At 41.0% G+C, this 12519-nt stretch overlaps 4 protein-coding genes across 8 annotated transcripts; 2 read left to right on the top strand and 2 right to left on the bottom strand.

Moving 5' to 3' along the window:
- The first annotated feature begins 308 nt into the window (after window positions 1-308).
- LOC104813586 (U-box domain-containing protein 63) lies at window positions 309-2767 on the top strand. 4 transcript variants are annotated; one of them, XR_771800.1, is made up of 8 exons: window positions 310-685; window positions 809-1037; window positions 1348-1429; window positions 1526-1583; window positions 1672-1750; window positions 1848-1943; window positions 2027-2097; window positions 2346-2367. XR_771800.1 is itself a non-coding variant. In XM_010541278.2 (8 exons), the coding sequence occupies exons 1-8, from the start codon at window positions 388-390 to the stop codon at window positions 2467-2469; spliced, it is 1047 nt and encodes a 348-aa protein (XP_010539580.1). In that variant the 5' UTR covers window positions 314-387; the 3' UTR covers window positions 2470-2767. The 4 variants fall into 4 exon arrangements, 3 of the variants coding, with proteins under 3 accessions (XP_010539781.1, XP_010539658.1, XP_010539580.1); XM_010541278.2 differs by having other exon boundaries at window positions 314-685; window positions 1672-1760; window positions 2346-2767; XM_010541479.1 differs by lacking the exon at window positions 2027-2097 and having other exon boundaries at window positions 309-685; window positions 2346-2433.
- Window positions 2768-2770: 3 nt separating this feature from the next.
- LOC104813796 lies at window positions 2771-5873 on the bottom strand. The gene is made up of 7 exons (XM_010541592.1): window positions 5496-5873; window positions 5266-5371; window positions 4052-5092; window positions 3699-3761; window positions 3413-3606; window positions 3197-3315; window positions 2771-2990 (listed from the first exon to the last, which is right to left on the bottom strand). Exons 1-7 carry the CDS (start codon window positions 5553-5555, stop codon window positions 2897-2899), a joined length of 1677 nt encoding a protein of 558 aa, XP_010539894.1. The 5' UTR covers window positions 5556-5873; the 3' UTR covers window positions 2771-2896.
- Window positions 5874-6453: 580 nt separating this feature from the next.
- Window positions 6454-7621, bottom strand: LOC104813511. Its single transcript, XM_010541156.1, has one exon. It carries the CDS (start codon window positions 7489-7491, stop codon window positions 6667-6669), a length of 825 nt encoding a protein of 274 aa, XP_010539458.1. The 5' UTR covers window positions 7492-7621; the 3' UTR covers window positions 6454-6666.
- A 1987-nt stretch (window positions 7622-9608) lies between these two features.
- On the top strand, window positions 9609-12443 carry LOC104813409 (transcription factor RF2b-like). Of its 2 annotated transcripts, XR_771780.1 has the most exons (5): window positions 9609-10304; window positions 10982-11114; window positions 11227-11311; window positions 11528-11982; window positions 12056-12443. XR_771780.1 is itself a non-coding variant. In XM_010541011.1 (4 exons), the coding sequence occupies exons 1-4, from the start codon at window positions 9829-9831 to the stop codon at window positions 11890-11892; spliced, it is 1059 nt and encodes a 352-aa protein (XP_010539313.1). In that variant the 5' UTR covers window positions 9609-9828; the 3' UTR covers window positions 11893-12443. The 2 variants fall into 2 exon arrangements, 1 of the variants encoding a protein (XP_010539313.1); XM_010541011.1 differs by having other exon boundaries at window positions 11528-12443.
- Window positions 12444-12519: the final 76 nt, after the last annotated feature.

The raw sequence follows: 12519 nt of genomic DNA, 5'->3' as shown, positions 1-12519 counted from the left end.
CTCAAAAATAAATAACCTCTTATATCAGAGAGCGGATGAGATTTACAAAATAAAACCATAAGAAATTGGATCGGAATCGAGGCCTGATGAGTATCAAATACAGCCCACGGCCCAAATACAGCCCACTACTAAGGAATCTACATCCACGTCATCTATGGGTCCCATGTTACGTCTTACGTGGCACACCGTGTAATGAGCGCACATGGAATTTGGGGACCCACCTGAAAAAAATCCAGCAAACGTAATGATACTGTCCACACGCCAACTCATCATTTTCCATCACGACGCGCGTGCTCCTCAAACTCTCGTTTCCCACGACGTCGTTTTATTCCTCCACCCCCCGCCCTCTCTCTCCCCCTCCTCCATCGGCGATCTCCGGCAAAACCAATGTCCGTCAACGACGGCATCGACTCTCGCCTCATCTTCCACGAGGAAGATGACCCGTTGCGGTTCCGCGTCGGCGAACCGGGTCCCAAGAGCCGGGAACTCGCCTCCTTCTTCGGCGGCGACCGCCGGTTCGAACTCCGCCGCAGCTTCTGCGACGTGAGAACCGATCACGTTGAGACCAGGGGTTCTGATGGAGACGACATGGTCAACGACGATGCTGAGGTCCGAAAACGCGCCGCCCTAATCGAACCCGGCGATAATTGTAGTTCTGCAGCTGACGCGGGAACTGACAAACATGGTGAGAAATCAATGAAAAGTTGTGTGTTTTCTGCTGTCTTTCGAGTTCAAACTCCACGAATTTTGGAGCTCTCTGAATTCTTTTAGAACCCTGTCGGATTCTGCTGACATGGGTCATTCTTAGGTTCTCTCGGTAGGGAACTGGTTTTGAGAGTAGATGAGGCCGGAAAATCATCATTTGATCTCGGTGAAGTAAATAACAAGGTGACGATCGCCGATCCGCATGGTAATGTATACCAATCACAGTATAACACGCAGGCAACGAGGGAGTTTGCGTTTGTGCAGAAGGACAAAGCCTCCACAAATGTTGGCTCTTGCGAGTCTCTTAGGACCATTCTCTCTGATCCTGTCACGTAAGTCTCCGGTCGTTGTCTCAATCTTTATTGGAATCTGAGTTGAGTTTTGTTGATGATGCTACTCTGTCTAGTGTCTCAAGTCTCGTGATGTTCATGCCAGAGTGATGAATGTGGTAATTGTTGCGTCTGATCCTAGAGGCAAATGATCAGTAACCCGTTATGCCAAAAAGTCCTTCCTTTTTACTGTTTTATGACAGGTTTTCAATAGAAGTTCATCTCGGTATACGTATACGTAGGTTAAGAGTAGATTGGTCTCAACGTTCACAGAGATGATTTACTAAATCTTAGGTTTTCTTCCTTTTGATAGCGGAGCCCTAATGGATGATGCCATGATATTGCCTTGTGGACATTCTTTTGGTGGTGGAGGCATAGAAAAAGTTAAAAGAACGGTAAATCGCAGCCAAAATCTTGAAAGACCTTATTTGTTTTATCCCAAGCATTCCTATATGAATCTTAATGTCCAAGTTTCAACAAATATTTTCCAGAAGGCTTGCTGCACGTGTTCTCAGCCAGTTTCAGAAGAGTCCATAAAGCCAAATCTGTGTGAGTAATAACGTTTACTGCTACTTTAAACCTTAGAATCAAACCGTCAACAAGTGCTCACTACACATGTTGGGATGGTTTTGTTCAGCTCTCAGAGTGGTAGTTCATGCGTTCCGTCAAGAAGAAGAGGTGGACCATAGCCATTTCCCGAAGCGGAGGAAAGAAAGGTCTGATCAGGTTCGTCTCTTTATTTATCCGCCTTGTATGATTACAAGTTCGAGGGAAATCCAGATTAAACAGTGTTTTCCTTCTTCTGATCTGTAGGACAAGAGAATTTTCTGTCTTCCATCCATGGTGGAAACCCCAAAGAGTAGAGGCATACAGTTCCCTTACTCCATTGGGGATCGGGTTATCATAAAGGTCTGAAATTTTCATTGCTGAGTGTTCTTGCACAACCTTGATTTGGATTTATATGCTTAACAAGCAAAGTTCCTGTGGGGCAGGGGAACAAAAGGACGCCACCACGGTTTGTCGGTCGCAAGGCTGTTATAATGACACACTGCTTAAATGGATGGTTAGCCGCTTCTCTTAGATCTCCATTTTGTTATATTAGATAGGTGATTCAGTTGTTTGTCAAGTGTTTGCATGTTGATTGAGATGGATAAGTTCTGCTCCGATTGGTGGATAAGTTAGTGCAAATCTGACCGTGGACTTGAACTTAAATACTAACAACTATGTAATAATGTACTATGTTGTCTATCCACACACATACACACACAACAAAGGATACTAACCGTTTTCCCAAATGGAAATGCATTTCAGGTATGTAGTAAAGACATTGGACAATGCAGAGTCTATCAAGCTGCAACATTGCTCACTAGCCAAGGTCTCAGATGATCCGTTTGCTAAGGTAACGGTGGCTGAAATGGCACCGGCTTGGCTTTAGCCCTGTAACCCTGAGTTCAATGCCAGTCATAACCCGAAAAGCATATACCTTTTGCTGCAACATACACTTCACACTGTCTCTGACTTGATCCACTCTTTGCTCTGGACTCAAACGGCAAAAGTGGATACTGCACTTATGGAGGTGTGGTATAGGTTGCGATATTAACACAAAAATAGTTCCTTTATGTATGTTTAAGGATGTGTGGTATGGTGTTTTCCTTTTTGTACAAGATGGAAGAAGACAGCTTGTAAGTCATATCAAAATGTGTCGTTTAATGTTAACTATGGTGCTTCAAACTTGGTTGAGAACAGAATACACTTTATATAAGATGTCTTCATGTTACATATCCACCAACCGGTTTTTGTTTACAAAAAGAAAGAAAACACTGACCATAAGTTATTCAAATGGGACAGCAAAGAGAGCAAGATCAAGAACAGGATGAGTTCATCATTGACAGCAAAAAACTGCAGGTTGAGTAGATAGAAGCTGCAGCTGCCTGAACAGCCATACTTGTCTCCATACTGCAGAAAAAAAATATTCCGATACGATTCACCAAATGCTAACTAATCTCACATTGTGTAAGTTGCATAGCTTAAACTAAATTTGTAATCGTTTTCAATGCCTTTTTATTTTTACATAAAATGGATATGTAAATAAATGTCTGGAAACTTGAATAGAATGGACAAGAAGGGATGTGATGCCAAGTTTGACAAGTTGGTATGCTTACCTGGAGTCAGTGTCGGATACTCCTGATGATTGGGAACTGACAGTTGAGACCATGTCCATATACCGCAGACCTTCATTGCAATGTGACTGCATTTCTTTTACTTTGTTTAACCAACAGTCCTGAAAATTGAATACAGAAAGCAAAAGAATTTATATTTATATAAAAAAAACACTGCCTTTGAGTTTCTGTGAAGAAGGCATCGGAATGAATACGCACCAAATTTCGTTTTTCATCAGAAAGAGCGTTATCCATCTGATCAAACAGCGCAATCCATCTCTTCTGATGCTCCATCATTGTTTTATCGTTACCCTGAGGAGTGTTTTCTTGGTTAGTTGGAAACTCTCTCGAAGCAAGAAGGGGTAACTCGGTTGTTAAAATGCTCTGAACTCTATTCCTACTGTGTTCCAGAGCTGCAAGAACAATAATGACTTTCAGATCATTAAACCGAACCAATCTAAGAAGCTTCTGTAGTGTCTCAGAGTTCGGATACATGTTAGAGTACCTGAAAGACGCCCGGTGATGTCCTGATGAAGTAATTCCAACCACTGGGATGCAACGGTTGCAGCTAAAAACCAAAGAAACATTTTCCCTTTTTAAGGATTTCTTTCCCTTCCCATTTCTGCATATCAATTAGCCATTCATGCACTAAAACAGAGATATCTTATACGACAGGCAATCTTGCAACTTCTTGGACAGTGAGGACGGAGCTTACATATTAGTACTGAAGCAAAATCTGTTGTAGAACTTAGGCATTCTACTTCAAACGTGGGCATAAGATTGGTGAAAAAGTTTAGAAGTTACAATCTGAAACATGAAATATGATATAAAAGCAATTTCTTAAAAGGAAACACTGACCTTCAAGGATAAGGGGTGTAGGATTTGTGCAGTTGGAGGAATGCAAATTGGCAACAGAATCGGCATTCTCGGTTGATGGCAACTTGAAGGGTACTTTCCCGTCTTCTCCAACTGACTCTGGCATTCTTGGGTCAATCATCCCCTCTAAAACCGTAGCAGGACGATCACATGCTGACTGCAAATGCTCTCTTCTCGGGTCTGGATCGGCTAACGAGGCATTATCACAGGAAAAATGGGAAATACCCCTCGAGTTCGAATCAACATGGCATTCTTCCCCGACAACATCTTCAGTACCGATTCTAACCAGTGTTTTAATGATTGAACAGACCTGTTTCTTATTTCTGACACGGTTAATGATCCCTGGGTTCAATTCCTTCAGTAACCCAATTGGGGCAGCAGTATTTGAGAACCTATCCGCCTGTTCCCGCTCGGGGAGCTCCTTTCTCTTCTTCAGACACTCGCCTTTACGCTTGCTCTTCTGCTGTTTTTGAACAGGCCGATCTCCAGGAGAACTCGATACAACAGAACTCGACACCGCTGCTCCACCAAGAGGGCCAGAGAGGAAACCGTTTCGTTTCATTTCCTTCCACCGCCGCATAGAATCAGACTCCCCCAAAGTACTATCTAAATTACCCAGTCGCAAGGAACCTGCTTTTTCACTGATATGATATTGAAGCAAGCTGTTCTGTTTCATCTCCATCCATCCCTGCAGTGGACCAGACTCCTCTACTGCCCTGTCTGAAGCTTCAGACACAACAGAGATCTCCCTAGACTTCAAGTGACTACTGTTCTTCAGAAATCGTGATAAATTATGTTTATCTAAGCCGGAAATGTCACCAACCTTGATATCTATATTCAGTTCCCTCCTACTGACATAGTTGGTATTATCTTCATCCTCTTTCTCTACCCTATCCGAAGCTTCTGCATCAGGAACCACATGAATCTCAGTGACACCAGATTTCTCTTCTCCACTTAGATTTGATTGCCTAGCAATCTCAATGTTTCCAACAGATTGAGATTTCAGATCGGAAGTTGCCGCTTCTGCAGCATAAAGATTAAAGCAAGCAAATTTAACATATAATTCTAAGACACGCGTATATGAATAGGATAAATAGACACAGCTTCGACTTCCAATTTCTTTCATATCTTGAAGTTAGACAAGAAAAACGAAATCCATCCAAATGACATTCTTCAGCATCGACCGAAGAAATTACCGTCTGGAACGGCGAGACCAGGAACCAGATCTCGCACTTTCGCACGTTTAGACCCAAATTCGTCTCCCTCTCCGGATCCATTGCCGTTCCGCTTCTCGCCCAGAGACTGTAAATTACGAAACCCAGAAACCCATTTAAACAATCATCACAAACAAGAAAGAAAACAAAGAAAAAAACATGGTGTACAGATTTTTTCACGGAAAGTCATCAGAGAGGCCCAAAGAGCGCACTTTTGAACCAATCGCCTGTTCGGAAGGAGACCCATTGAAAAGTCCTCTCCCTTCCTCCATCTCGTCACTAATCCAAGAACCCTCGAGTTACGCGCAAAGATTTACTAAATCCAAGATAGGGAATTGAAAACAGCAGATTTCATTAGATGGGCAGCAAGGACATCAGGAACAGATCCCAATCCCGACAGTAAAGATTGAACAGAGAGGAGACGAGAAGATGTTGAAGGCCGAAGGGGTTAGAGATTGAGGTAAGTGAGAATGCCGGAGTTGGGTATAATCGGTGAGAGAAAAGACGATGTCTTGAGAATTCAAATGCTGAAGGCTTTGTTATAAAGGGAGCCTCCTCGCCCTTTTCGCCGTCCACACTCACACAACCCAATGACCAGGCTTTCTTCGTATTAGTTCGGCGATCGCGTTTGGTTATTTTTTTGTATTTGTATTTTTTTTTTTAATTTTTATTTAGTTTGATTTTTATTAATATAAGTATTTATATTAAAAAATGAGAAAATCTTTTGTATAACTATATATGTATATATTTGTTATAACTTCTATATTATTAGACGATTTTTAATATTTTCAAATGGAAAAATATACGAACTTTTCTTCATTTTAAATCATAAAGTTTACTACTAAAATTTCTAAAAAAAAATATACCTTATTTAAGATGGTTTCTTGTTTGATGTGTAATTTTTTAAAAGTCTTTCTAAAGTCTATTTGTTTAGAGTTGTTGTAAAGTTTAGTGTATATTTTTTGTTGAAGTCTCTAAAATTTAAAATTTTAAATAGAAGTTGATAAATTTTCGTCGATAAATTTGAAAATTAATAACTGTATGTATATGGTTATTTTATTTAAAAAATATAGCCTTTTAGTAATTTTTCTATTTCAGATTCGATTTTATAAAATTATTTGGTTGGGATTCGAAATGTAATTAGTGAAGCGTTCATAAATTCACTACTAATAATAATAAAAATGTTTATTATAGTGGAGAATCTTGACATAGATCATTCTGTCATCAAAGGTTCTCTTGATCTCTTTCGAATTTTAAAAGGTTTTGGACATTCAAATCCGATAATGATGAGAATGGAGAACATATTGAATGTGGTATGAATATTTCGGTTCCAATGTACAGAATTTGTTTATGGAATTAATAACCTCTCTGTACGTTCTCTTTTCATTGACCTGTTTGCACCAACCAGCTATTCCTCAGCTGCCACGTGGCCGTTTCCCTAAAGCTTTTCACCTTAACCAAACAGAAGTGCGTGCAAACCGGCCCTAAACCGGACCCTACTCGGGTCGTCTTCAATAGGTAGCAAACCGGTCCACATTCCATTCCCCTCCCTTGCGCTACTATCCCCCACGCGCTCGTTCCTTCTTCGCGCGCGCCTCCGTCTCTGACGTCATCCCCAGTGCCGCTCCCCTCCGTTGAATGCCGATCCGTGACGTCACCGTTTCCGAGCTTCTCAACGAATATAACGCCCTCCGGCGTTCGTTCTTCCCCCCTCTCCCATCTTCCCTTCACCGCCGGCCAATCATCCGCCTTCTCCGCCGCAGTCGTCGCCTCCGTGGAGGTCAGAGATCCGTTCCCTCCGGCGTAAACTTTGAGCAACAGTGGAGTTTCCCTTAGATTCTTCACGATCTCAACCACCGAATCTCTCATCCACTCGTCGAGCTTCTCCCTCGACACGACGGCTCCCCCGTTTCTTCCTCCTCCGCCGATCCTTTTCCCTTCCAAATTCACCACCGCAGACGGCACCATATCCGCCTTTGACATCCGGATCTTTCTCATCTCGATCAACCGACGACTCCGGCGACCGTAGATCGGAACAATAGGCGGAGATCGAACGATCACAGTCCGCCGATCGCGGACGATTCCTCCTCCGCCTACGCCACCGCAACAAATCCTCGCAGATGCCGCCATATCGCCTGCCGAATGGCAATGCATTGAGATCGGAGACAGGAAAAGATCGCCGGAAAAAAGGAACAAATTCCTGTACATATATATTCGAATCTTCGGCTGTTTTCTGTTCTGGTTGCTATTTTATTATATACGTAGCGACGTGGCCTTAATTGAATCTCTCTCAGCACACGAAGTTGTCAACTGCGAATCTGACGGTTGAGATTAAGCGCTATCTAATCCGTTTGAAATAAGATGAACTTACACATCACGTTTCCTCGCAAGTCTCAGCACGGTAATAATCATCTATATCGCTGCACACCACAGACCAAGGAACCATACTTGATCTCAACTGTTCGATCTTAATCTAACGGCTAGGGATGAGTGATAGGGCAACCACGTGACGACGCGGTTCGGCTGCGTGCGTGGCTTGGGTGAGCACGCGTCTGTATGGTCCATTAATGGCACCGGCCACGTGATGCTCCACGTCAGCGTAAAAGTGCATCGTGTAATTTTCCACGCTGTAATTTCCTTTAATGTATATTTTGCGCTTGTGGGTTGGGCCTTTTACGTTCTGTGTGCTTCAGTTTTAAAAGTTTTGGCGTTGGGCCTCCACCGAGATGAGTCGACCGGCTCACCCTACGCGACTACCAAAAAACTTGTTTTATGACCACCAAAAACACATGGGGCTGTACCGGGTTTCCGATTTTGAAATTTTAGGAATTTGATTCGAAAATGATTTATTTAGTTTTTTAAAATTTATAACAAATTAGTACGGTATATTATTCGGTACAGTTTGATTTCAGTTTTTGTTAAAAAAATTAGATTTTCTTAAAAAAAATTTGGTTTTTCAAAATTTTTATAAAGTTCAATTCGGTTCAGTTTGGTTATATAAAAAATATATCGTTCGGAAATTTTGAATGATACAATTTGAAAAAAATAACGAGATTTTTTATTCGATACGGTTTGATTTCGAGAAAGCGAAGTGAATGTTCGCCCCTAGTTTTACCCATAATATTATTATAGTAAAGGAAAAAATGTGATATAAAAAAATATATATATATATACCAAATTTGTAAAAATATGCAACGTAAATAAATTCCAGTGATGGACGCCCGCGTTCGGGACTTTCATCTATGGTGCCTCGTCAAGGAACGCACATCAGTAATAAAAAAAAAATACATATAGTTACATATATACATATATTCACCTTGAGGAAATTCTTTTAATAAGGAATAAGTTCAAACGAGATTAAACTTATCGTTTATTACGGTCGATTCATGTTTCACGTATATTACCCAATCGATAGCATAGCAGTTGAGATTTTCCATAATATAAAATAACATATATTAATGTTATAGATGCTTATTATATATATATATATATGATGTGTATCAACGTGTGTATATATATGTATATGTCATGTATGTATATATGTAAAATAAGTATTGTGTATACTATATCTATAAATATGCATATAAGTGTGTGTGTGTGTGTATTAATATGTAGACAGTAGATCTAAGTGTGGTTAGTATATATATATGAGAATATATAGATTTTTCTTTTTAAAAATTGTTGACGTAACTACTCTTCATGCCATAACATTTTTTAGGTGATCGTGGAAATACGACGATAACGTCACCAATTGCTGAATTTGTATAATTTTGTATACTTATGTTAAAAATTTATCAAATATATTTTTTTAATCAATTTTAAATAAGATGGACAAAATAACCGAATCCAAAATAACCGAACAAAACCGATCGATATATATCCGAATCGAACCGATTAATATTTCAAATCCGAAATATTCAAATCCGAATTAACCGAACTCAAATTAATCGTAAACTGAATAAACCGAATCTGAATTAACCGTAATCGAATGTAACTGTTTATTTACCTATATACCATCAATTAATATATAATATATTTTAAATTTAATTAAAAAAATTAGTTAATGATATTATTTTATAAATATAACAAAAAATGAGGTATATATATTTTAATTTAATCATTGATTTATAATAAATATACTGTGGATCGTTTTTGTTATTTTTATATGAAAATTGATTGACTTTTATCGATTTTTTATTTAGATAAATCTAAAACGAACCGATTAAAATAATATATTCGTTATATATGAATATTTCAAAATCAAAATAATCGAATCTAAATCAACCAATTTCGATTAAACGGAACCGAGTCGATCTTCCACCTAGTTGTAAACGGGATTACCCTAGTTTTAAACGGGATTTTTCAATAATAAATTAACAGATAAATAACAAATAAACCACAGAAATTAGGCCGCATGAAACGATGGCGTTTTAGTTCCTGTTCTCGTGTCTTCTCGTCGCCCTTCGGACAGAGAGCGCGGCAACGTGATCGTGACATCTGAATCTGTCTCTGTCCGATTCCGACAGAGAAAGCGACGAATCGGGCATGGAGGATCCTTCAAAACCTAACCCGAGCAATCACTACCGTCCGCAATGCCCGGTTCCGCCGTCGGCCAACCCAGCTGCTGCTGCTCAGGCGCCGGCTCCGACGCCGTTCCGTGGTCCGTACCACCGGCGCGCGCACTCGGAAGTGCAATTCCGGCTACCGGCGGACCTGGATCTTTCGGAACCATTCGGCGGATTCGACGACCTTGGATCCGAGGACGACCTCTTCTGCTCGTACATGGACATTGAGAAGCTCGGATCCGGATCCGCATCCGATTCGGCCGGACCTTCCGCTCCGAGACCCGATAACCCGGTTCCGGCGGAAAATGGCGGCGAGGCAAGGGATTCGAAGCCTAAGCACAGGCACAGCCTCTCCGTCGATGGGTCTTCGACATCGGAATCGATCGAAGCCAAGAAAGCCATGGCTCCTGACAAGCTGGCCGAGCTCTGGGTCGTCGACCCGAAAAGGGCTAAAAGGTTTTTTTCCCCTTTCCCTGCCGATTTGATGCGATCTGATGAAATCCGATTCCTGTTATCTAGTGAGAATGGTGGCTCCTGTTTTTTATTACAGTTCGTGTGAAATTGTCATGATTTGAGCAGAAAGGTGGTTGCTTTATGACCTTTTGATTGGTGTAAATGGACATTTCTGGTTTGGATGTTCATGTTCTTGAGATCTATCTTCTTGATTACGTATCACTTTCATTTGGTTTGATTCTTGATCTTGGATCCTCGGCCAAATTTTGAAGAAATAAAGTTAGAGGCAAATACCATGAGGGCCCCATACGTGCCTTCTGCTTAATCTCTGTTTGAATTCGTGGAATGTCTCTTTCATACGGAAAACTCTAATGGCCCCCAACGATTTCTTGACCAGCTCTATGTTTGATTGGTAGATTGAAGGTTGTCGTTACTCGATTTTAGTTTGGTTGGCAATCATCTGATCATGTCTTGTCAGAATCAAACTTGCATTTATCTGATAAAGTCATCCTAGTTAGTTGTATGATATCTCATAGCCAAACTTATCATTTCCCGGTGCCTGATAAGGTCCAGCACAAGAGATTTGCTAATATGTTTTCCCTAAACTCTTGAATTCGAAATCGGAATATTTAAATGTGCAGTATTAGCTGATGGCCCGATCATCTTGCAAATACATGTAGAATCATTGCAAATCGGCAGTCTGCTGCTCGTTCGAAGGAGAGGAAGGCTCGTTATATCTTGGAGCTCGAGAGAAAAGTCCATACCCTCCAAACCGAAGCTACTACTCTTTCAGCTCAACTCTCTTTGTTCCAGGTTCTTATCATACATAATGTATACATACATATACGTATATATATATATATATATACATGTGTTGCTGCTGTATCACTGACCGTCTTTTCTCCTGTTTTATTTCGTCTTTTAGAGAGACACGAATGGTTTGTCTTCTGAGAATACAGAGCTCAAGCTTCGGTTACAGGCAATGGAACAGCAAGCTAAGCTGAGAGATGGTATGTTGAAACCTTTTACCTTATACAAGTCTCGTCTCTGACAAGATCTTGATTGTTCACGCCTCTATGTGTATTAGGACCTTGTATACTCATGCCGAAAGGTTTATCTACGTATATGCATGAACATATACTTACTTTGACATGATTTCTGGTTTGGAAAAGCATGTTCTTCGAATTTCATATGCCGTAATATCGATGACGAATATCTCCATGCAGCACTGAACGAGGCGTTGAAGAAGGAAGTCGACAGGCTGAAATTTGCCACGGGAGAAATGTCGCATGCCGACGCGTATAACCTCGGAATGGCACGGAGCTGCGTGCAATACCCTCAACCACCGCAAAACTTGCAAATGGCTCCTCAATTTTACGTCTTCCAGCCCAACAACACGACTTCTCCATCTGCTCATCATCCGGCACTCGTTACTGCTTCAGGCCAATCACCGCATTCAAATTCATTTTCGGATGCGATGCAGCAAGATCCTCTTGGCCGGTTACAGGGCCTTGACATCAGCAGCTGCGGCAGAGGCTCGGGCTTCGGGAGATCCGATTCAGTCAGTGAAAGCAGCAGCACGATAAACTGATCAACTCGTCCTGAAAAGCCCCCCCCCCTCCCCTCCATATCCATTTGTCGATAAATTAATCTTTCCCCCCACTTAAATTCTTAGCTGAAGGTAATCTCCTGATGATGTCTGATCCTTTTATGTAAACTGTTTTTTTTTTCAACTTCTGAGTTAGAGACCACAGGTGTCCACTTATCTGACTTCCCAAGCCCTGATTCATTTCGAAACACGTTCCTGTTGGGAAGCCAGCGAAGGAGGAGAAGAAGAAGAAAATCTCTCTCTCTCTCTCTCTCTCTCTCTCTCTGTGAACAGAGAAGTCGTCGTTTGGTTTTTCCAGGGGCTATGATGTAGCTTTAAGCCTTTAACAGAGTCTTTGCAGGTCTCATCAGTGTGTTTGGTTCTTTTTTTGGGAACCTTTAGGGAATATATGAGCTTCAACTGTTGACTTTCTTCTCATGTACTACTCTGCTGTACTCCTGTTTCTCTCTCTCAAGAATCTTGTAACAACAGAAAAGCTTACTAGAGATCCCCCATTTGTCTGAATCTGACAACTATTTTTTTTGTTGTTGCTACCTTAATCCTTGATTTCAAACGCTGACTGACATGCCACAAACAATAGTTTGAGTTGAGTTCATAGGAGACTTTTTA

The sequence above is a fragment of the Tarenaya hassleriana genome, unplaced genomic scaffold (genome assembly GCF_000463585.1).
Source record: "Tarenaya hassleriana unplaced genomic scaffold, ASM46358v1 Cleome1, whole genome shotgun sequence".
NCBI classification, from domain to species: domain Eukaryota; kingdom Viridiplantae; phylum Streptophyta; class Magnoliopsida; order Brassicales; family Cleomaceae; genus Tarenaya; species Tarenaya hassleriana.
The sequence above is the reverse complement of the archived record's forward strand: the minus strand, read 5'-3'. Positions and strand labels throughout refer to the sequence as shown.